We start from the raw sequence: 25,924 nt of genomic DNA on the forward strand, positions 1-25,924 counted from the left end.
TGACCGATTTTAACCCCCCCCCACCCCCACCATGTAGGCAGCCATACTTCACGGTGAGGTACAAAAAGTGTTAACTAAAAGAGGTAGAGCACATCTGGTTGGTTTTTTAAAACAAAACCAAAGGTTTGATTTTTTTTAAAATAAAATTCAAATAAAACAAAATAAAGATAAAAAAATATAAATCGAAAAAAAAAAAAAAAAAAAAAAGGCCACCACTCGCTCTTTCCTTGGCAATGAGAGAAGGGGGATGGATGCAGGATGCAGCAAGCAGCAGGGTGTTCAGGTTCTAGTAGAGCACCGTCTCACGCCCAAATGCCTTGATGCACTTCTCAACAATCTCCAAAGTCCTGGAGGCCGCCCCGTTGATGAGGGCCGGGTAGTCCTCAGGGGCCACGTTGGGGATGTTAAGGCCCGACAGCTTGAAGCCAGTCTCCTCCAGTCGTCGCACAACCTGTCAGGGTGGGTGGGTGGGTGTTGGTGTGTGTGTGGGTGTGTGGGAGTGGGTGGGGATGTTGGTGTGGGTGGGTGGGTGGTGAATGGGTGTGGATGGGGGGTTGTGTAGGGGTGTGTAGGTGGGTGCATGGATGTGTGTGTGTGTGTGTGTGTGTGTGTGTGTTGGTGTGTGTATGTGTGTGTGTTGGGCAGTGTGTTTGTTTGGGGTGGGGCGTAGGGGTGGGTGGGGAGGTAGGTGTTGGTGTGTGTGTGTGTAAGTGAGTGTGTGTGTTGGTGTGTGTGTGTGGGGGGGGGGGGGTGTTGGTGTGTGTGTGCGTGTGTGTGTGTGTGTGTGTGTGTGTGTGTGAGTGTGTGTGTGTGTATGCATGCGTGTATGTTGGAGTATGTGTGTGTTGGTGGGGGTGAGGGGGTGGGCAAGAAAGAGACAGAAGAAACAGAGTTTATATTCAATTCAATTCAAGAAGCTGTACTGTCTGCTTTAAACATTCAAAACGGAACATGCTCTTACGGCTTGTCAACATACAAGTAAGTCACATATACATGAATGAATAAATATAACAAACAACCAAATAAATAGACAGATAAATAAATAAATAAATAAATACACACAAAAATTAAATGAATAAGAATGGGTTTTGGGGTTTTTTTGGGGTGTTTTTTTTTTTACAAATTCTCTCCTCAGCAGCTGTATAGTATAAAGCAGACCCTACATTGTACCCTTCAACTTTTGTTTTTGACAACAGGAGTGATGGCCTAAAGGTAATGCGTCCACCTAGGAAGTGAGAGAATCTGAGCGCGCTGGTTCGAATCACGGCTCACCCGCCAATATTTTCTCCCCCTCCACTAGACCTTGAGTGGTGGTCTGGACACTAGTCATTCGGATGAGACAATAAACCGAGGTCCAGTGTGCAGCATGCACTTAGCGCAGGTAAAAGAACCCATGGCAACAAAAGGGTTGTTCCTGGCAAAATTCTGAAGAAAAGTCAACTTCGATAGGAAAAACAAATAAAACTGCACGCAGGAAAAAAATGTTTTTTAATTGGTGGCACTGTAGTGTAGCGCCACGCTCTCCCCTGGGGAGAGCAGCCCGAATTTCACACAGAGAAATCTGCTGTGATAAAAAGAAATACAAATACAAATAACGGCAATGATGACCTAACTCTCCCAACACCTTTTCTGCCTTCCCAACATGTATCATCAAACACCGGTCAACATGAATCATCATCTGCCTTGTTAGACAACGCCTCATCCCCTCACACGCACCCTGTCCCACCCTCCCTAGACAACCCCTACCCAGCTTCAAATGTTCTGATTGTTTTTACAACCCACTTCACTTGTTGATGGGTGATGTTCTCATGTTTAAAAAAAAAAAAAACACACACAAAAACGGTAGAAAATCCGAACCAAATCTGGATAAAAAAAAATTGTTCGTTAAAAAGAACAGTATTTCTTGTGCCAGCTTATAAAGTTATGCCCCCTTGAACAGATAACCTTCTGACACAAGGAAGAGAACTGCTATTCTGGATTGTCAAGATCATTTCAGGATCAGATGGGTTTTTTGGTGTGGTTTTTTTTTGGTTTTTTGTTGTTGTTTTTTTTGTGTTTTTTTTACTTTCATTTTCAAAAGCAGAAGATATCTTTTACTCGGTTGCTTTGACAGAAACCATGGTTTATTTTTCTAATTTTTCCACCCTGTGAAGAGAGCCAAAATTTAGAATTTCATAAATCTGGGTCATTTTTGGAAGACTTTTCAGGTCTTAAAAAAGGCATACCCCCGCACCCCACCCCCACCCCCCTGCCAATAAAATGAACCAAAACTGAGAACTTTTTTTTTTTAAGAAGTCTTTTCATGTATTAAAAGAAGACATATATATATATGTATATATTTTTTTTTTTTTTTTTTTTTTTTTACCTATTTAATAAAATTTAAAAAATCAAAACCTGTATGGGCACACACACACACACACCTTCACTCATCCATTCCCCCTACCCCCAACCACCCCAAACACATCCCACAACCCACCCCACACCCACCCACCACTCTACCCACCTCCTGCCCCAGGTAGCACACTTTGTTGGTGGTGGCGCCACCGGGGCCCTGCCGGCAGCGGAAGCAGCCGAGCGTCTTGTAGACGACGCCAGGGAACTGGCAGTGGTTGAAGTAAGCGTCGTAGTTGACGGCCGGGTCCTGGAAGCCCTGGTCCGCGTCCACGTGGATCAGGTGACCTGCCCCACCGCAACGACGACGACGACAACAACAACAAAGAAAAAACTGGGTCACACACATCTTCATACTTTTGGGGACAACAGATCATCAAAACTAACATGAAAGGCAAGGCCTTCAACCTTCAATACTCATGATGTGTAATTCACACTTAAATTCAAGAAATTAATTAGGGTTTTTTTTTTAAATAAGTTAAATTCTTTGAAAAAAAAAAAAAAGAAAGAAAGAAAAGAAAAGGAAAACACAAAGCAAAAGTGATTATCTGGCAAAAAAAAAAAAAGACACACACTGATGTGATCTTTGACTTCTATATATTACATGTCACTGATGTTTTGGCAACAACAACAAAAAAAAAACCCACTAAATCACAATATGGTATACCATATTACTGAATTAAATTAGGATTTTAAAAAACAACAACAAAGTTCTAGTGCTTTTACAGTTTCCTAACTGGCCGTGTTGTGACGATGACCTTTTAACCTCTCACCTTGTTTTTTTTAACAGTTTTGGTTTTCACCACGACCAATCATGACGCAAACCTGTATCGAGATTATGTACAAGACCTCTCTCTTGTACATAGTATTTTTTATTATCTATTTCATTATAACCTCTGATTCTGAATTTCTTTAGGGATCATGCTGTACCAATGACCACACAAAATACCAAGTTTGATTAAAACTGGATGGAACGTACAGTCTCTAGCAAGCTTTTTCTATTTTTGCCAAATAATGACCTTGACTTTGACCTTTGACCTCTCCTTGTTTGCCATATAATCATAAAGGTGTCAACTTCAAAGACTGGTCATCTATTTGTCGTCTTCAGGTTTAAGAATCGTTTGGGTACTTTTAGCCTTATTTTTTTTATGAAGATTCATCCCCTATCTACAAACAACAACAACAGGTATTTATAAATAATGGGCTATACCTCCTTGGCACAGGGACCTAGAGCACTGAAAATTGACATCATGGGGGTAAAAATGGTCACAAAAATCAACAAAACACAGCACCATAATCAAAGACTTATAAGCACGACAAATGGAATGTTTCAATGACATATAGTACACACACACCCAGGCACACACACACACACACACACACACACACACACGCGCGCACACACACACAAACATGCACACACACACACACAAATGAATACAAAAACACCCCAAAATGATTTCAGGGTAGCTATAAACACAATCACATATACACACACTCTCTCTCTCTCTCTCTCTCTCTCTCTCTCTCTCTCCCTTTCTCTCTCTCTCTCTCTGACTCCCATTCTCAAAGACACATACAACTTGAATACAAAATGCCCCAGAATGATTTCTGATTTTCAAAACACACACACACACACACACACACACACACACACACACACACACACACACATTTGAGTGTTGTTGATATCAACACAAAGTCAACAAACATTCAATGAAACATTCATTCCACAAACATTAACTCTTTCCATACGAACGGCGAAAGAGACGACGTTAACAGCGTTTCACCCCAATTACCATCATCAAAATATTGCAAGCGGAAGGCTCTTATACTGAAGACGTGAATGTTGACAAAGAATACCACAATTCTGACGACGGAAGCTAAAGATTGGGTCATTCAGACACCCACTGGACATCCGAGGGGTCTGTGTAGAGGAGAAGAGAGGACTGGCCGTACTGAGTGAGTTAAGGATTCACTCCACCACCCTCACAAAACCTCTGTATACTGATAACACAGCAGAGAACAACGAACTTGTTTGATTCGCAATCTCAACTCCACACACAAACATGAAGAAACTGGTACCTTCCATCACCAAATAAATCAAGAAAAGAGGTTAGATTAAAGATCTATAAAAAAATAAAAAAAAAAAAAAATTTTTTTTTTAAAACTGACTAACTAAATAGACAGATAAATAAATGTGCACAATGGATGAACCATATATTTGTTTAACACAGTCCCACACTGCAAAGCCCACAAAGTCAACAAAAAAATATGTTTCAACATAAAAATGAAAAGCAAAGAAGGAATTAAACACCAGTATCATGCAAAAAATGTACCCCCTGATTTTCTTTTTAAAATCCCAGACACCCCCCCCCCCCCCAACCCCCCCAGAAGAAGGCTTCAAAACATTTGGTGCTATATAATATAATGTTTGAAAAAAACACAACACCTGGTATGTACCCATGTCCGTATCTAACATTTTTGTACCAAAAAAATCCCCTGTTGTAACAGCAAAGAAGCAAAAAAGAAAAAAAAAGGCCAAAAACATTTGGTGCGATATAATGTTAAAAAAACAAAAAACAAAAACACAACCAAAACTGGTAAATACACACATCCATGTCTTTTTTCTTCTTTTTTTTAAGTTATAAAGAAACAAACAAAAAACCTGCTGCAACAAAAAAGAAATAAAAGAAAAGGAAAAGAAAAAGGCCACAAACATTTGGTGCTATATAATTAAAAAACAAAACAAAACAAAAAAAACTGCTAAGTACCCACGTCCATGTCTAATATTTGGTTAAAAAGACAAACATCTATTGAAACAAAAAAGAAATTCTAAAAATATGATTAAACAGACAAAACAAATCTTAAGAATTCAACTCTTTTTTTGTGTGTGTGGTGGCGGAGGTGGGAGTAGTCTTTCCTTTAATCCCCTGCTATAAAATGAAAGGAAAAGTTCCCCAAAAGCTTCCCTCTGCTGTTACCTCTCCTGAATCTCATGGTGACTATGGCCATGGTCTGAATCCATACTACAGCATAAACATAGCAGAAAACATGACATGATACAAGAATATTCCACATTTATAACACTTTCATTTTCCCCATTACCTGCTAAACTTAAATCAATATCCAAGCATGTGCTAAAATGAATTTAAAAAAAAAAAAAAAACAACCACAAGTACACTTATGTTGTGTGTTGCTGTTGTTTTTCCAAACTGCAAAACTCAGATTTATCAAAATGTCGATGACTGTGTAAAAAAAAAAAAAAAAAGAATACATGAAAACATCACAAACACGCTGCAAACTCCAGTACTCAAATGATTTCCTTGAGATTGTGCTGGAATAAATGAATACATGAACAAAAATGTTTTTAAACACTGAGGGTTTTCTTTTGTAAGCAAAGAACAAAAGTATCAGCAGCACTCACTCATCACACAGTTAAGAAAACAATACCACCAAACTGAGGCTGATCTATTTAAAAAAAAAAAAAAAAAAAAAAAAAAAACCACCAGCTTGTGCACTTAACGCATTCAGTTTCAAGGAGGTGTAAAGTGTGTGGACAGACCTGTATTCTCTGCACCACATCTGCTTTGGAAAAGACAAAACAAAGAGGGAGCAAATGCCTGACCCTCATATAAACTCAAGTTTTGAGAGCCTCCCCTAGGTTTGTGTAATGACATCGATGGCAAATGATTGACATACAATAAGAAGAATAAAAAAAAATGGGCCAAACTCTGCAAACTTGTGCGCATCTACAGATGCATGCATACTCATACAAGCGTGCAAATGCACGCACACATACACACACACACAGATATACAATGAGTGATACAAACACACCGAAACACACGCGCACACACACACACACACACACACAGTTTGACCTTGACCCTGACCTTTGAAGCCACGGTGAAGGTCGCTGGGCTTGGAGATGTGGCCCAGCCACCACAGCAGCACATACTCCAGCTGCACCTTCTGAGTGCGGTCAAAGGCCACGACCTCCGACACAATGCGACCCAGCGGTTGGATGATGAGGTCGGCTCTCTTCATGACCTTGGGGGTTGGGGCCACGTACAGCCCTGATTGACAGTAATGATAACGATGACGATGACAGCAACAACACCAATAATAATCATACATGTTAACAATTACAATAATAATGATAGTAATGATAGTGTAAAATCCAGACTACAAGCTGCAACTTTTCCCCTCAACTTTGACCCCTGCGGCTAAAACGACAATTGCGGCTTCTTTGCGGATTTTCCCAATTCCGCGTTTCACAGCATTCTTGTATTTGTTTCTTGCCACATTCTCCATTCTATTCTTAGCTATTCTCAGCTTCACGTTTGTTTGGTTTTTTTAATAATCCCAATTTTCACACAGTGAAACATTTAGTTCTGCACTGCTTTTGCCCACCCATACACTTCCATCATGCTGAAAACGCGACAAAATGCTGCAAACTGAAACTGAAGGCGATCAACCCAGCCACTGAAATAGGGGAACAAAGCCGCTGCACATGAACTCGAGATGAATGAATCTATGACTTGACATTGGAGAGAAACCAGCTGGGAGCAAGGTAAAACAATTTTTGCTGTTGTTGTTTTGTGCTATGCGCGCATGCGTTGATTTCCTGTGGCGAGGCTAGCATTTTATTATGCACAGTTTATTTTCGTAAGTTTTTTCATGTGAATTTTATTTGTGTATAATATCGGCAGCTTATAAACCACTGCAGCTTGTGTAAAAAAAAAAATTTTTTTAATTCGCATTTCATTTCTTAAAAAAAAAAATTTAGAGGATGAAGGTAATATACAGACGCTCTCAACAGACCAAATATTACAGTAATAATAATAAGAAGAAGAATAATGAAGGCATTTCTATAGAGCTGAATCTTGGCACAGAGACAAATCCAAACGCTTTAACGCCAGACATTCACGCACATGCACGACTATACTTGTAAATTCATGAAGACAGAAGAGCTGTGGAGGCATAAATCTGTGTCGAAAAGTCGGCTGGAGAAACTCCGAACAGAAAGAGAGAAGGGAAGGGAAGAGAGGATGGGGACAGGCGGGGAAGGAGGGAGGGGGGGTCGGGGGGGGGCTATTTTGGAAAGAGGTCAGTTTTATTAAGGCTCAGACGGGCGCAAAAGGCGAGTGGTTAAAGCGCTGGACTATCAATCTGAGGGTCCCAGGTTCGAATCATGGTGACGGCGCCTGGTGGGTAAAGGGTGGAGATTTTTACGATCTCCCAGGTCAACATATGTGCAGACCTGCTAGTGCCTGAACCTCCTTCGCGTGTATATGCAAGCAGAACATCAAATACGCACGTTAAAGATCCTGTGATCCATGTCAGCGTTCGGTGGGTTATGGAAACAAGAACATACCCAGCATGCACACCCCCGAAAACAGAGTATGGCTGCCTACATGGCGGGGTAAAAACAGTCATACACGTAAAAGCACACTCGTGTGCATACGAGTGATGTGTGAATTAAGGCTCTAACTTGAAAATGCTGAGTGTAGTGATTTGACAAAGACAAAAAAAAGGGGGGGTGCGGTGGGGAGAGATGGTTCCATGTGTAACGTCCAAGCAATGACAACACCTGTCAGTGGACGTGTTCATGAGGTGAGCAAAACAGTGGTAAAGAGTGGAGCGCACAGGAGTGAAAATACCATGCTTGCGCTCTTGCTGCGATGCGCAAGCAGGGGCGAGCGAGCAAGCAAACGCAAATATGCAGAGGAAACACCGAGCACACACACACACACACACACACACACACAAGAACACGTATGTATATACACACTGAGACACAGACACACACAGACACACACAAACACAAGCACACACACGTACACACACACAGAACACACACACAGAACACAAACACACACACACAAGCACATATTAAAATTCACACATACACACCTCTGAGTGTGCCATCTGTCTCCTTGAGGATTCTGAAGGTTGAGTGCCATGTTTTGTTGGCAGAAAACTTTTCCACAATTGACGGCGTCATAAACCCTGGTACTGCAGGTGGTGTGTGATACAGCTGAAAAATTAACAATCAGGCAATTAGCTGTCTGTTAATCAACAATCAGGCGATTAGCAGTCTGTCAAATAGCAATCAGGCAATTAGCAGTCTGTCAATTGACATTCCGGCAATTAGCAGTCTGTCAATCAATAATCAGGCAATTAGCAGTCTGTCAATTAACAATCAGGCAATTAGCAGTCTCTCAATCAACAATCAGGCAATTAGCAGTCTGTAAATCAACAATCAGGCAATTAACAGTCTCTCAATTAACAATCAGGCAATTAACAGTCTCTCAATCAACAATCAGGCAATTAGCAGTCTGTAAATCAACAATCAGGCAATTAACAGTTTCTCAATCAACAATCAGGCAATTAGCAGTCTCTCAATTAACAATCAGGCAATTAACAGTCTCTCAATCAACAATCAGGCAATTAGCAGTCTCTCAATCAACAATCAGGCAATTTCAATTAACAATCATGCAATTTCAATTAACAATCAGGCAATTAGCAGTCTGTCAATTAACAATCAGGCATTTAGCAGTCTGTCAATCAACAATCAAGCAATAAGCAGTCTGTCAATTAACAATCAGGCAATTAGCAGTCTGTCAATCAACAATCAGGCAATTATCAGTCTGTCAATCAACAAACAGGCAATTAGCAGTCTGTCAATTAACAATCAAGCAATTTGCAGTCTATCAGGCAATTAACAATCTGTCAATCAACAAACAGGCAATTAGCAGTCTGTCAATTAACAATCAAGCAATTTGCAGTCTATCAGGCAATTAACAGTCTGTCAATCAACAATCAGGCAATTAGCAGTCTGTCCTCAGGCAATTAGCAGTCTGTCAATCAACAATCAATCCTCTCCTTCCACCGTTTTAACCTTCCCCTACTGACTGACTGACATCAGGTTCCCATTCACAGCTTAGCAAAAAGTGCCTTTCCATAGGACACAACATCATGCTGAAACAGGGCCTCAAACTCTGCTCTCTGGTGAATCCAAACGCTATCAACACCCAGCCAATTCTGCTACAGCGCTTCTTCAGAGACAGAAAAAAAGCAAATGGAAGCACAGCAAAAAAAAAAAAAAAAAAAAAAAAAAAAAAAAAAAATCTCCAGGAAAGGGGATTCTCCCAAATACACAAAAACACCATGCTGAAACAGTGCCTTGACTCAGATCACTGGTGATCACTGGTGCATCAGAAGTCTGGGCGCCTAAACAATTCTGCCACAGCCCTGTCCAAGGTACCACCACACAAGGAGAAAACAGTAACTACCTCTTTACAATACAACACAATGCAACTCATACATCTTCACTGATCTAACTGGAAACTACATGTGCATTCACACCCAGAAATGCCAATCCCTGTCATGTGTTTGTAGGAACAATCAGAAAATTTGGCAGGAACATTCTGAACTTGGTTGGAACACCCCAACTGTGTAGCCACATCAGCAAACCGGTACAGACGCTGTTTGACCGAGACGCAACAAGACTCAGCCACGTTCTCCCTTGTTCGGGCAAACGATTAAGCTGAATGGTCCGCTTCATGCTGTTTCGATGTAAACACGCACGCAATCAGCTGTGCATCATCATGTGACACCAAGGTTGGTAGTTGTGACTGCCCTGGCCTTTTGATCAATGAGTCTTGAGCGTCTGGGTAATGTTATGACAGGAAAGCATGCGACCATACTATGTAGCAGAAAATGAATTCCGTGGAACAATTTTGACGCTGGTGTAACGTCATAACAAATTGCGATCAAGCATAACAAAATATTGTATTACTCTTTTTTTGTTACAACAGATTTCTCTGTGTGTAAATTCAGGCTGCTCTACCCTGGGAGAGCACATCGCTACACTGAGAGCGCCACCTTTTTAAAAAAAATTTTCCTGCCTGTATTTCTTAAAAAATTTGTTTTTCTATCAAAGTGGATTTTTCTACAGAATTTTGCCAAGGACAACCCTTTTGTTGCCGTTGGTTCTTTTATGTGTGCTAAGTGCATGCTGCACATGGGACCTTGGTTTATCATCTCATCCGAATGACTAGCGTCCAGAGCACCACTCAGGGTCTAGTGGAGGGGGGAGAAAAAATGCTGGCGACCGTGCCAGGATTCGAACCAGTGCGCTCAGATTCTCTCGCTTCCTAGGCGGACGCGTTACCTCTTGGCCATCACTCCAACACGGCGAAATCCTAACAGCTGGCATCTCTGCACACCACCACACACAGTCTCTCAGCCCCTACAAGCACTGACTATTAGATACGTTCAATTCTGTGGATGATAGGAAGCTGTCCTCAAGACTAAACATTACTAAACATTGTTTTATTTTATTTTATTTTTATTTTTATTTTTTGTTTGTTTGTTTGTTTGTTATTTTTTATTTGATTTATTTTATTTTATTTTATTTTATTTTATTATTATTACTTCTTTTTTTTCTCAAGGCCTGACTAAGCGCATTGGGTTACGCTGCTGGTCAGGCATCTGCTTGGCAGATGTGGTGCAGCGTATATGGCTTTGACCAAACGCAGTGACACCTCCTTGAGCTACTGATACTGATACTGTTACAATCTGATTTTGAGGATGCATTAGATGGACAGAGAGAGAGACTGAAGGGTATAGGCAATAGGACACACATGCAAGCGTGCGTAAGTATGTATTTGTTGAAATGTGTGTACCTGTATGTTCGTGCACGTGTGCAGGCTGGCATGTATGTGAGAATTATATGTATAGAAATACACGTGAATGCATGTAGAACACAATTTTCTATTCTTTGATCCAACTTGTTTTGTGGGGAGTGGAGCTTCAAATGAACATGTATATTTATTCAATAAAATGTCGTCGTGTCATTCCACTGAGTGACAGCCAAGAGGTAACGGATCCGCCTAGGAAGCGAGAGAATCTGAGCACAATGGTTCAAACTACGGCACAGTCGCCAGTATTTTCTCCCCATCCACTAGACCTTGAGTGGTAGTCTGGATGCTAGTCATTTGGATGAGACGATAAACTGAGGTCCCGTGTGCAGCATGCATTTAACACACATAAAAGAACCCACAGCAACAAAAAGGTTGTCCCAGGCAAAATTATGTTAAAAATTACTGCAGGCAGGAAATTTTTTTTTTTTAAATGGGTGGCGCTCTCAGCCCCTGGAAGCAAGTCGTCTTTCTCACCCCGAGCAGGCGGTCGATCTCGTAGACGAGGGCGAAGGCTGCGTGGTTCTGCTCGGCACCCTGCTCCGCCAGGAACTTGGCTCGGGTCACCGTGGAGTGGCCCGGCATGGAAGTGTTGAACATCACCACCATCGACCCGCCCTCCGACCCCTGACCCGACAGTCGCCGCAGCTGGGTGAAGCTGGCCACGCTCTGCGACCGGACTACCCGCTTCCAGTCCTTCTCCAGCTTGCCTGGTGGGTGATGGAGCAGGGGGGTGGGGGTCAAGGTTAAAGGTTAAAGGTCAGACATGACATGATCATGTTCTTCCTACACTAACCCCTTTACTGCTGAACCTCAGTTTAAATGAGATTAGTGTGGCTATGAACCTGAAGTGTAATTACTACTACATCTTTTTTATTTTACTGAGCACCCTCAAAAATGGAGTATGGCTGCCTATATGGCAGGGTAAAAACAGTCATATTCGTGAACCTCAATGAAGGAAGGTGACAGATGTACTGATCTGTCATATCAATCTTAGCTCAGTCAGATGACAGCCCTTCACTGAGTAAGCATACTCATAAGCACCAGTTAAGGGGTTAAAAGTGAAGTATTAAACATCCATCCTTAGAGGACATGAACATATCATTCATGTATATTCATTGTAAGAGTATTCTGGGGGGAAAAAACATCAATCAAAAAAGCATTGAGCAGCATAAACATAAATACATAACCCCCCCCCATCACCACCCCACACACACCCCATACACACACAACACACACACACAACCAACACCACACCTCAGCCTACCCAACACACACACACACACACACACACACAAACACACACACACCCAACATAAACCACCCCCAACACACACACACACCCCAGCACCTACAAACACACACACCCACCCACCCACCCAACACACACACACACACCCCAACACACACACACCCAACACACATCCCCTCCCCCAATACACACACATCCTAGCACCCCAGCACCTACACACACACACATACACAACCAACACACACCAACACACATACTCAACACATACACCCAACACACACACACACCCAACACACACACCCCTACATCCCCCCCTTCCCAACACACACACACACACCCACACCCCCCATGCCACCTCCCCCCCCACACACACACAAATACCTTTCAGCCCCATGTGAGCCATCAGCCGCCTCTCCCGGCTGCGAAGCGCGTCCTCCTGGTTGCCCTTGGTGCGTGTCACGCACTCCCGCCTCTCCGCCTCCTCCCTCCCCTCCTCCCCTTCCTCCTCCTCCTCCTCCTCTTCATCCAGCCCCTCATCCTCCTCCTCCTCCTCCTGAGCAGCGGCAGCAGCAGATAACCGCGAGCGGCGGGGTTCGTTGTCGCGCACGCCCTTGTTGACGATGGGACGGTCCATGTCTTCCTCTTCCTCCCCTCCTGCTCCTCCTCCTCCTCCTCCTCCCCCCCTCCTCCGGCGGCTGAGGAAGAGGGTGGTGCCCAGGTTGACGCGGGGCGAGCCGCTGTTGCTGCTCTTGAAGACCACCGTCATTCTGTCTGTGAGCAGAAACATAAATTATTGTAGGTTAAAAAAAAATAAAAAAAAAGAAAGAAAAAAAACACGAAAGGAGGGGCGGGGAGGGGTTTGGGGGGAAGGTGAGTGAGTGTGTGTATGTGTGTGTGTGTGTGTGTGTGTGTGTGTGTGTGTGTGTGTGTGTGTGTGTGTGTGTGTGTCAGGAGAATGTGGGGGTGACAAACTGAAACAGGCAACAACAAAAAAAACCCACAAATGTACACACACACACACACTCACACACACTCACACACACACACACACACTCTCACACACACACACACACTTACACGCGCGCACACACACACACACACACACACACACACACAGAAACTCACTCTCATCTTCCGGCTGCGGGGAGAAGACCACGAAGGACTTGCACCCTGCGTCGGAGTTGCACTGGTCCATGGCGGCCGACAGGGTGTCAAAGGTCATGACGCAGCCCCACAGGACCCGGGAGTCCGGGCACGGGTAGTCGTACTGCCCCGGGAAGTTGGACGAGTCCAGCCGCACGTACTTGTCTGGCTGTGGGTTCTCCCCCAGAGTCTGTCAGCATGACGAATGATGCAAGGGAGGAAGTGTTGTAATAAATAAAATAATACTAACAGAAATCGTAATAATAATGATGAAGATGATAACAGGTACAACGATAATAATAACAGTGACAAGAATGATAATCAGTTTCAGTTTCAGTTTCTCAAGGAGGCGTCACTCCACTCAGACAAATTTCCCTTAAAGTCTGTTACTCAGCGTCAGGATGTGCAAGGAAGCATAGTAATAACAAACAAACACAGAAATCATAATAACAGTGACGATGATAAAAATTAAAATGATAACAGTAATGAATATAACGATAATAATGACAAGAATAATAATCAGTTCCAGTGTCTCAAGGAGGCGTCACTCCTTTCAGACAAATTTCCGCTAAAGTCTGTCAGCGTAAGGATGCGCAAGGATGCGTAGTAATAAAAAATATATATAATAACGGAAATCATAACAATAGTGATGAAGATAATAATAATTACAATGATAAAAATAATAATAATAGTGACAAGATTAATCATCAGTTTCAGTTTCTCAAGAAAGCATCACTCCATGTACGCAAGCAAGGAAGCATTGCAATAAAAAAAAAAAATAATAATAACAGATATCATAATAACTGTGATGAAGACAATAATGATAATAGTAATAATATTTACAATAATAATAATAATAATGACAAGAATAATAATCAGTTTCAGTTTCAGTTTCTCAAGGAGGCGTCACTCCATTCAGACAAATCTCCCCTAATTTCTGTCACTCAGCGTAAGGATGCGCAAGAAAGTGTGGTAATAAAAAAAAAAACAATAATAGAAATCACAATAATAGTGATGAATATAATAACAATAATAATAATGATACCACTACCACTTCTAATAATTATAATAATGACAAGAATAATAATCAGTTTGTTCAAGTTTCTCAAGGAGGCGTCACTCCATTCACACAGATCGATAAACATGTGCACCGTATCCTCTGGGCAGATGCCTGACCAGCAGCACCACTCAATGCCACACAGTGCCACTGTCGCTCGCTTCCAAATCTGGCACATTACCACAAGGCCAAGGCTAGTGCAAGAACTCCCCCCCCCACCCACCCTCTCCCCCCCCACACACAAATCACCCCCCCCCCCCAACCCTCCCCACACACACACACACTTACATGTCCACCACCGTGTTTGTCCCCCCTAATCCCTGTGTCTCCATTTTCATCGTCTTCCTCCTCATCCTCGTCCTCGTCCTCTGCCTCCTCCTCCTGGCGCCACTTGTTGCTGAAGCGCTTCCTGGCCCTGTCCTTCAGGCGTTGGTACCCCTCTCCGTCCTCACCGCCCTCCTCCATAACAGCTGTACACAGGGGGACAACATACAATACTTAATACTCTCTGTCCTCACCACCCTCCTCCATCACAGCTGTACACAGGGGGACAACATACAATACTTAATACTCTCCGTCCTCACCACCCTCCTCCATCACAGCTGTACACAGGGGGACAACATACAACAATATTTAATACTCTCCGTCCTCACCACCCTCCTCCATCACAGATGTACACAGGGGGACAACATACAACAATACTTAATACTCTCTGTCCTCACCGCCCTCCTCCATCACAGATGTACACAGGGGAACAACATACAACAATACTTAATACTCTCTGTCCTCACCACCCTCCTCCATCACAGCTGTACACAGGGGGACAACATACAACAATACTTAATACTCTCTGTCCTCACCGCCCTCCTCCATCACAGCTGTACACAGGGGAACAACATACAACAATACTTAATACTCTCTGTCCTCACCGCCCTCCTCCATCACAGCTGTACACAGGGGGACAACATACAACAATACTTAATACTCTCTGTCCTCACCACCCTCCTCCATCACAGCTGTACACAGGGGGACAACATACAACAATACTTAATACTCTCTGTCCTCACCGCCCTCCTCCATCACAGCTGTACACAGGAAACAAAATACAACAATACTTAATACTCTCTGTCCTCACCGCCCTCCTCCATCACAGCTGTACACAGGAAACAAAATACAACAATACTTAATACTCTCTGTCCTCACCGCCCTCCTCCATCACAGCTGTACACAGGGGGACAACATACAACAATACTTAATACTCTCTGTCCTCACCACCCTCCTCCATCACAGCTGTACACAGGGGAACAACATACAACAATACTTAATACTCTCTGTCCTCACCGCCCTCCTCCATCACAGCTGTACACAGGGGGACAACATACAACAATACTTAATACTCTCTGTCCTCACCGCCCTCCTCCATCACAGATGTACACAGAGGAACAACATACAACAATACTTAATACTCTCTGTCCTCACCGCCCTCCTCCATCACAGATGTACACAGGGGGACAACATACAACAATACTTAATACTCTCTGACCTCACCACCCTCCTCCATCACAGATGTACACAGGGGGACAACATACAACAATACTTAATACTCTCTGTCCTCACCGCCCTCCTCCATCACAGCTGTACACAGGGGAACAACATACAACAATACTTAATACTCTCTGTCCTCACCGCCCTCCTCCATCACAGCTGTACACAGGGGGACAACATACAACAATACTTAATACTCTCTGTCCTCACCGCCCTCCTCCATCACAGCTGTACACAGGGGGACAACATACAACAATACTTAATACTCTCTGTCCTCACCACCCTCCTCCATCACAGCTGTACACAGGGGGACAACATACAACAATACTTAATACTCTCTGTCCTCACCGCCCTCCTCCATCACAGCTGTACACAGGGGAACAACATACAACAATACTTAATACTCTCTGTCCTCACCGCCCTCCTCCATCACAGCTGTACACAGGGGAACAACATACAACAATACTTAATACTCTCTGTCCTCACCGCCCTCCTCCATCACAGCTGTACACAGGGGGACAACATACAACAATACTTAATACTCTCTGTCCTCACCACCCTCCTCCATCACAGCTGTACACAGGGGGACAACATACAACAATACTTAATACTCTCTGTCCTCACCGCCCTCCTCCATCACAGCTGTACACAGGGGAACAACATACAACAATACTTAATACTCTCTGTCCTCACCGCCCTCCTCCATCACAGCTGTACACAGGGGAACAACATACAACAATACTTAATACTCTCTGTCCTCACCGCCCTCCTCCATCACAGCTGTACACAGGGGGACAACATACAACAATACTTAATACTCTCTGTCCTCACCGCCCTCCTCCATCACAGATGTACACAGGGGAACAACATACAACAATACTTAATACTCTCTGTCCTCACCACCCTCCTCCATCACAGCTGTACACAGGGGAACAACATACAACAATACTTAATACTCTCTGTCCTCACCGCCCTCCTCCATCACAGATGTACACAGGAAACAACATACAACAATACGTAATACTCTCTGTCCTCACCGCCCTCCTCCATCACAGATGTACACAGGGGAACAACATACAACAATACTTAATACTCTCTGTCCTCACCGCCCTCCTCCATCACAGATGTACACAGGAAACAACATACAACAATACTTAACTATCTCTAAAGATACAAGAATACTTCATTATCTCCAAAGATACAACATATAATACTTCACTATCTCTAAAGATACAAGATAAAAGAATACTTCATTATCTCTAAAGATTTGAGATGCGGGAATGCTTAATTTTCTCTAAAGATACAAGACTACTTAACTATTTCTAAATATGCAAGATACAAGACTACTTAATCAACTCTAAAGATACAAGACTACTTAATCAACTCTAAAGATACAAGGTAAAAGAATACTTAATCAACTCTAAAGATACAAGGTAAAAGAATACTTAATCATCTCTGAAGATACAAGGTAAAAGAATACTTAATCAACTCTAAAGATACAAGGTAAAAGAATACTTAATCATCTCTGAAGATACAAGGTAAAAGAATACTTAATCAACTCTAAAGATACAAGGTAATAGAATACTTAATTATATCTGAAGATACAAGGTAAAAGACTACTTAATCATCTCTGAAGATACAAGGTAAAAGAATACTTAATCAACTCTAAAGATACAAGGTAATAGAATACTTAATCAACTCTAAAGATACAAGGTAAAAGAATACTTAATTATATCTGAAGATACATGGTAAAAGATTACTTAATCATCTCTGAGGATACAAGGTAAAAAATATTTAATTATATCTGAAGATACAAGCTAAAAGAATACTTAATCATCTCTGAAGATACAAGGTAAAAGAATACTTAATCATCTCTGAGGATACAAGGTAAAAGAATATTTAATTATATCTGAAGATACAAGCTAAAAGAATACTTAATTATATCTGAAGATACAAGGTACCAGAATACTTAATTATCTCTGAAGATACAAGGTAAAAGAATACTTAATTATCTCTGAAGATACAAGGTACAAGAATTACCTCTAAAGATACAAAGTACAAAAATACTTAACTATCTGTCAGGATACAAGGTACAAGCATGCTTAATTATCTTTAAAGATACAAGGTACAAGAATACTTTATTATCTCTGGAAATACAACGTACATGAATACTATATTATCTCTAAAGACACAAGAATACTTAATAATCTAAAGATACAAGAACACTTAATAGTCTCTAAAGATGCAAGAATACTTTACTATCTCACAAATATCACCACCACTCATAGTAGTTCTTCACCAAAAAGCTGACCAGTTCACTGGAGTGGACCTCCACACACACACACACACACACACACACACACACACACACACACACACACTACACCACACACACACACACACAACACCCACCCTCCCACATCCACCCCACTCCCATCTATACACACACACACACACACACACACACACACACACACACACACACACAGTATATATATAAAAACAAATTTTTAACAACAGAAAAGAAAAAAAAAAACACTACTCACGGTACTTCTTGACCAAGGCGTCCAGGAAGTTGACCAGCTCAGTGGAGCGGACCTCCAGGCGTCGGATCCTGCCCAGCATCTCCTCCACCCCAGCCTTCTCCTCGGGGGGTGCCTGCCTCAGCACAGGGTCCAGCACCAGGTTCCCCACCACCCGCAGGTTGATGCGGTGGTTCAGACCCACGCACAGGCCCAATTCGCACTCTACGCCTGTTAAATTCATTTTGAAAAAAAAAAATTTAATTTCTTAAAAGGGTTAAAGGTTCCCTAAGCATTTTTTTTTTTTTTAAAGATCACCTGCACCAGGCATTTTAAATGTTTCCTTGTCTGTGTAAAACCTCATTTTGAGAAATGAACATTCGACCATCTGATATCTGTAAATATGAAAGGTTGATGCGGTGGCTGAGACCCACACAAAGGCCTGATTCGCACTTCACGCCTGTAAGTTTATAAAAAATCAAGAAAAGATAATAAATAACACTAAAGGTCCTTTTAGCCTTTATACATCACCAGTCGTTTTGAATGTTTCCTTATCTGTATCCGATCTCGTTTTGAGAAATTCTTCTTCTTCTCATTCTTCTTCTTCATTCGTGGGCCGCAACTCCCATGTTCACTCATATGTACACGAGTGGGCTTTTACATGCATGACCACTTTTACACCGCTATGTAGGTAGCCATACTCTGTTTTCAGCATGTGCATGCTGGGTATGTTGATTGTTCTTTGTTTCCACAACCCGCCAAACGATGACATGGATTACAGGATCTTTAACGTGTGCATTAGATCTTCTGCTTGCATATACACATGATGGGGGTTCTGGCACAAGCAGGTCTGCACATATGTTTAGCTGGGAGATCCAAAAAATCTCCACACTCTACCCACCAGGCGCCATTACCCAGATTCGAAACTGTGACCCTCAGATTGGAAGTCCAACACTTTAACCACTCGGCTATTGCACCTGTCAAAAAAAAAGAAAAAAAGAAAAGAGTTATAAGTCCCTTAGCCTTTTTACATCACCAGGCATTTTGAAGATTTCTTCATTTGTATGCAACCCCATTTTGAGAAATGAACATCACCACCTGACGTTTGTGAATATTAAAGGTTAAAAGGTCTCTGCCATCGAGGCAGTAAATTGAAAACCCACTGTGTCCAGGGCTCGGTATAGGGAGATGGGGCCCAATCCTCTTCTTCCATCACTTATATTGTTATAAATAACCTTCCCCAACTGAAGTCGGGTACCTACTCACACCTAAGTGAAGTGCCTTTCCCGAGGGCACAACAACACATTCAAACGGGGCCTCATACTCTGATGAATAATGAATACTGGATCAGAAAGTCCAACAAGCAGAACTAAGCAGTTCTGCTACAGCACCTCGTATTTTTGGCTCGAAATTTGCACACACTGATGACTTGTAAACAAATCCAGGAAAGCACAAAGAGTTTGAAACAGTTTAATTTCAGAATGTTATAGAGCCACGATAGGGCCCCTTTATCGAATTCTATTGTCTGCCTTGTGACTGAGACGAAACTGGGTCAGACGCCATTGCTGACACGCACTGTTCACGTGAACCAGTCACCTCGAAAATAACTGTCCTGCTCGCGAGCACAGCAACACACACTTCATTTATTGGTCACAGTGGAAAGCAGAAAGGTCAGTTAAGATATTCTTAGCTCATAACGTCATTATGGAAATTAGATGCCACTCCAAAAATTCAAAACTAACTAAGGCCCCAATCAGGGCCCTTCGTCTGAAACGGTTGTAAACAGTAGGGCTCCGAATGGGGGCCTTTCGTCTGGAGTGAGTTAAGTTAAGTTAACCCACCAAGCGCTAATCCTAGGATCAAACTCAAGGGTTGAAAATCCAACACACTCATAACCACTCAGGCCATGGCACCACAGTCGTTACTGTTAATGAGTGACTCACTATGTGTCAATTCCTTGCAGCTGACAATCCTTTGTCTGGCCGTTATGTTAAACAGCTACTCACCTAAGTCGATTCCTTGCAGCTGACAATCCTTTGTCTGGCTGTTATGTTAAACAGCGACTAACCTACGTCGATTCCTTGCAGCCAACTATCCTTCGTCTGGCCATTATGTTAAACAATGACTCACCTACGTCAGTTCCTTGCAGCTGACAATCCTTTGTCTGGCCGTTATGTTAAACAGCGACTAACCTACGTCAATTCCTTGCAGCTAACAATCCTTTGTCTGGCCGTTATGTTAAACAATGACTCACCTACGTCGATTCCTTTCAGCTGACAATCCTTTGTCTGGCCGTTATGTTAAACAATGACTCACCTACGTCGATTCCTTTCAGCTGACAATCCTTTGTCTGGCCGTTATGTTAAATAGCGACTAACCTACGTCGATTCCTTGCAGCTGACAATCCTTCGTCTGGCCGTTATGTTAAACAGTTACTCACCTACATCGATTCCTTGCAGCTGACAATCCTTCGTCTGGCCGTTATGTTAAACAGTGACTCACCTACGTCAATTCCTTGCAGCTGACAATCCTTTGTCTGGCCGTTATGTTAAACAGCTACTCACCTATGTCGATTCCTTGCAGCTGACAACCCTTCGTCTGGCTGTTATGTTAAATAGCGACTAACCTACGTCAATTCCTTGCAACCAACTATCCTTTGTCTGGCCGTTATGTTAAACAGCTACTCACCTACGTCGATTCCTTTCAGCTGACAATCCTTTGTCTGGCCGTTATGTTAAATAGCGACTAACCTACGTCGATTCCTTGCAGCTGACAATCCTTCGTCTGGCCGTTATGTTAAACAGTTACTCACCTACATCGATTCCTTGCAGCTGACAATCCTTCGTCTGGCCGTTATGTTAAACAGTTACTCACCTACGTCAATTCCTTGCAGCTGACAATCCTTCGTCTGGCCGTTATGTTAAACAGTGACTCACCTACGTCGATTCCTTGCAGCTAACAATCCTTTGTCTGGCCATTATGTTAAACAGTGACTCACCTACGTCGATTCCTTGCAGCTGACAATCCTTCGTCTGGCTGTTATGTTAAACAGCGACTAACCTACGTCGATTCCTTGCAGCTAACAATCCTTTGTCTGGCCATTATGTTAAACAGCTACTCACCTAAGTCGATTCCTTGCAGCTAACAATCCTTTGTCTGGCCGTTATGTTAAACAGCGACTCACCTACGTCGATTCCTTGCAGCTAACAATCCTTTGTCTGGCCGTTATGTTAAACAGCTACTCACCTACATCAATTCCTTGCAGCTAACAATCCTTTGTCTGGCCGTTATGTTAAACAGCGACTCACCTACGTCGATTCCTTGCAGCCGACAATCCGTTGACTGGCCGCACTCCCTCTCCCCAAGGATGGCCTCGTCCAGGTCGGTAAGTTTGACGGACCTGTGGTTGACCAACACAAAGTCCTTCAGCTGGACGCGCGGCAGTCCCACGCTGCCCAGGGGAGACGACTGCAGGTACTCCAGCAGAAAAGCCACGTCCAGGGCCAGCTGGAAGGGAAGGGCTTCAGGGAATAAGAGAGGCCAGTCTCTGAAGGACGGCAATGCAAAGGAATCTTGTCAAATAACATGACGGTTTATCGTGCAAAATAACTGGTGGTGGGGAAGGAGTAGGGAGAGTGGGGGGGGGGGGGGGTACTGTAAAGTAGATAATTCTGTGACAGGACATTTTAAATTGCTTGTTGTTGTGATTGTGGTCATGATCATTATCATAAACCATGCGCCTTTGAAAGTGTCTCTGCTCTTGCATGTCATGCAATAACCTATCACTACACCATGCATAATGAAAAAATCCAATTCATCCCCATCATACTCCTCCAATTCTCCAGTGTGCTTTTACATGGTTGACATGCTTTCACTCTGTCATTTAGGCAGCCACACCATTTTTTTGTTGTTGTTGGTAGTGGTGATTGTTTTGGTTGTTTTTTTTTGTTTGTTTGTTTGTTTTGGGGGTGTGGGGGGGTTGTTTGTGTTTCAACAACCCACCTTGAACTGACATGGATAACAGGACCTTTAACTCTCTCCGGACAAAGGAATGCTCACGCATTCCTACACAAAACGTATTCGGATTCGGACGAAGGAATGGAATAGCATTCTCCGAAAGTAAAATTCCATCATGCGCTGTACACGTGATTTTGTGATTAGCCAAGCAGAGTGCGCTATTCTGGGTCACTCCACAATCGAACAGTATGACTGGTCAGCCTGGGATGTGTGGCCCGTCTTGCACACATGCTGACAAAGCCACTGACCGGTCGTCTGCTCGCGTGCCAGCCTGTTAACAAAGCGGGCTCTTCTCAGAATGTTGTGAAGCGAACAAGGCAGTGACGGCAACGTTTTAGGGTTGCCAAAGTACTTGAAATGCTACAAACTGAAGGGTCGGACATTGAAGAGGTGGATGATGACGAAGAAGAATGCGAATTTAATGCAGAAAGCGACCAAGGGTATGGTGATTCGGGGTGAAAAATTGGCAGTATTTTCTACATATGGCAAAACTGTAAAAATAAGATGAGAAATTTGATTTTTTTTTTATATATGTAATAGCTCAACACGTAATAAACCAGTTCTGAAAGTTTCATTTTCTTACACAGTATTTTGTATTTTTTGTAATTTTTTTTCCAAACCCTTACAAATGGGCCGTCTGTGGGGAAAAGCAAGGGAGAAAACTTGTCGTCCCGAGTGAGTTAACATGCATTTTCTTTCTTTTTTTTTTTAATCTGCTACCTGTCTGTGCTCTTGAAGGAGATTTACGAAGGTGGAAGCAGGTCTGCATAATTTTCTGACATGAGACTTCAAGGTACGGCTGAGACACATACTGACAACTCAGAAATGTGAAGATTTGGATCTCCACAAACCACACAAAGATGCTTGCCAAAAAAAAAAAGAGCAGAGTAATATGTAATGCATCCATCTCAGGAGCAAGAGAATCTGAGCGCACGGGACTGAATCCCATGCTTGTCGGTATTTTCTACCCTTTCACAAGACCTTGAGTGGTGGTCTGGACGCTAGTCCTTTGAATGAGATGATGAACCAAAGTCCCGTTTGTGGCATGCACTTAAGGCACGTAAAACTATCCATAGCAACAAAAGGGTTGTCCCTGAAAAAAAAAATCCTGTAGGAAAATCCACTTGGATTGGACAACAAATACATTTGCAGGCAGAACAAAAATTCTAAAATGGGTGGCGCTACACTGTAGCGATGCGCTCTCGCTGGGGAGAACAGGGCAAATCTCAAACAGAGAAATCTGTTGTGACAGAGAGTAATACAACACAATAAGTCTAGCGGTAACATTAGCGAAAATCACGTGTTTTTCAGCTGTATTCCTTTGCTTCTGTTCCTTATCTATTTTCAATCCACCATCATGTGAAGACTGGCTACTCAAAGCAGTCAGCACACAATCAGAGCTTCTGCGCATTTCTGAATAAACTTTTAATGATAACTATGTTGTGTTTTCTGTACGCATCAGAATGACTTGTGGTCTTTCCAAAGCAAACACCGACGCTCCCCATAGATATATACATAGTCTCTGTCTCTAACACACACAAACACACCCACCCTACCCTCCCGCCCCCATCCCTTCCCCCCCCCCCACCTCCACCCCCCAAAAAAGGCCTCTCCCCTCCCCCCTTGCCTCCTTCCCCCTCACCTTCACCCGGCGGGCCCAGCTGAGGGAGGAGAGGGAGGCGGGGGTGAGGGGGGTGCCGGCCTCCATCACCATCACCAGCCCCTTCTTGCGCAGCTCCATGGAGACCTGGTCCCCGCGCAGGCAGTAGCCCAGCAGGCCAATCAGCCCCGGGTGCCGCAGGAAGCGCAGCAGGAAGATCTCCCGCATCAGCAGGTAGTTGCCCATGGGCCCGCAGAAGTCAGCGTCATACACCTGTGGCCAGCACACCAGGGAGTCATACAGGGTAGGTTGTTATTCTGTGGGGTTTTTTTGTTGTTGTTTTTTATATATAGTTTGTTGATTGGGGTGATTTTTTTGTATGTGGGGTTTTTTTTGTTTTTTTTTTAATAGTTTGTTGATTGGGGGTTTTGGTGTTTTTTGTTTGTTTGGGTTTTTTTAGTTCAAATTCCACCCATGACTTTTTTTCTTCTAAAAACTTTTCCGTGACATTTTTCTTTTTCTTTTGAAATTTCCATGAGTATAAATCAACTAGAAATGTCCTTAACTAAACTACTTTCCTCGCATGCTGAAAACAATAAAAATAAGAAAAATCAAAAATCAAATAAATAGAAAACATGCACACAAAAAACCCAATTAACAAAAAGAAAAATTTAAGTTAAAAAAAATTTAATAATAAAAAATTAAGAAATAACATTAATAACAAGAAAAAAAAAGTATTTCTCCTGTTACCGAAATGGCCATTTGGAAACAGAAACTTACAAACATCAAAGTGCCTTAGTGGAGCAGTTTAGAGAGACACACTTTATCATAAAGCAACACATACCTTATACACATGGTTTGGGTTGAACACCACAAATGCACACATTTATTGTCCTTGGATGAAACCATATAAACCATAAATATACTGACACTATACAGCTGATAATGGTCACAAGTTGTTAAAATATACTTTAGTATTTTCTTTTTGTTCATTCTTCAGTCAATGTAGCATTTGTATTTTTGTTGTTTGTTTTTTTTGGGTTTTTTTGTTTTTTAAGGTTTTATTCTTCATTCCATGCCTTTTGCATGACTTTGACCATAATGCCATGACTTTCTGATCCCGGAATTTTTTTTTTTTTTTTTTTTTTTTTAAATTCCATGACTTTTCTTCCAGAATTTATTTACATGTTCCTATATATATGGACCCTGGTTACCTGCTTCATGCAGGCGATCTTGGTCTGCACGTCCGACGCCTGGCTCTTCACCGCCATCAGCTTCCGATGACGATGACGCTGCTGATGCTGGCTCAACCCTCCTCCTCCGTTGCTGTTATAGCTGTCGGCAGCGCCATCCTCCGGCTCCTCCAGCTTCTCCACAAACTTGCGGCTGGACTGGCCCAGGGTGCCAAGGATCTGGAACTGGTTGATGTCCCGGCAGGACAGGTTGCTGGGTAGGTCCAGGCTGAGCATCTTGTCCTTCAGGAGGATGGCCGCCTCGTCTGGCTCCTTGGCCGACCTCCAGCTGGCCGGGTACAGGAGGGTGATCACCTCCCTCACATCCGGAACCTTGATAATTAAATAATAATAATAATAATAATAATAACTGACATTTATACAGCGCATGTTTTCCAGAAATACTGCTCAAAGTGCTTTACATTTTGTTCCCCTCCTCCTCCCACTCCATAAC

The 25,924-nt window shown here is 42.7% G+C and overlaps 1 protein-coding gene across 1 annotated transcript; it reads right to left on the reverse strand.

Annotated features, from left to right (window-relative positions):
• Positions 1-279: 279 nt before the first annotated feature.
• Positions 280-25,860, reverse strand: LOC143288281 (uncharacterized). Its single transcript, XM_076596629.1, has 13 exons — positions 25,453-25,860; positions 24,281-24,511; positions 21,930-22,128; positions 18,646-18,852; positions 14,843-15,024; positions 13,480-13,687; positions 12,962-13,125; positions 12,736-12,853; positions 11,580-11,812; positions 8,311-8,434; positions 6,288-6,470; positions 2,504-2,679; positions 280-451 (listed from the first exon to the last, which is right to left on the reverse strand). The coding sequence occupies exons 1-13, from the start codon at positions 25,858-25,860 to the stop codon at positions 287-289; spliced, it is 2,598 nt and encodes an 865-aa protein (XP_076452744.1). The 3' UTR covers positions 280-286.
• Between the last annotated feature and the right edge of the window lie 64 nt (positions 25,861-25,924).

Source organism: Babylonia areolata, chromosome 12 (assembly GCF_041734735.1).
Source record: "Babylonia areolata isolate BAREFJ2019XMU chromosome 12, ASM4173473v1, whole genome shotgun sequence".
Taxonomy (NCBI): domain Eukaryota; kingdom Metazoa; phylum Mollusca; class Gastropoda; order Neogastropoda; family Buccinidae; genus Babylonia; species Babylonia areolata.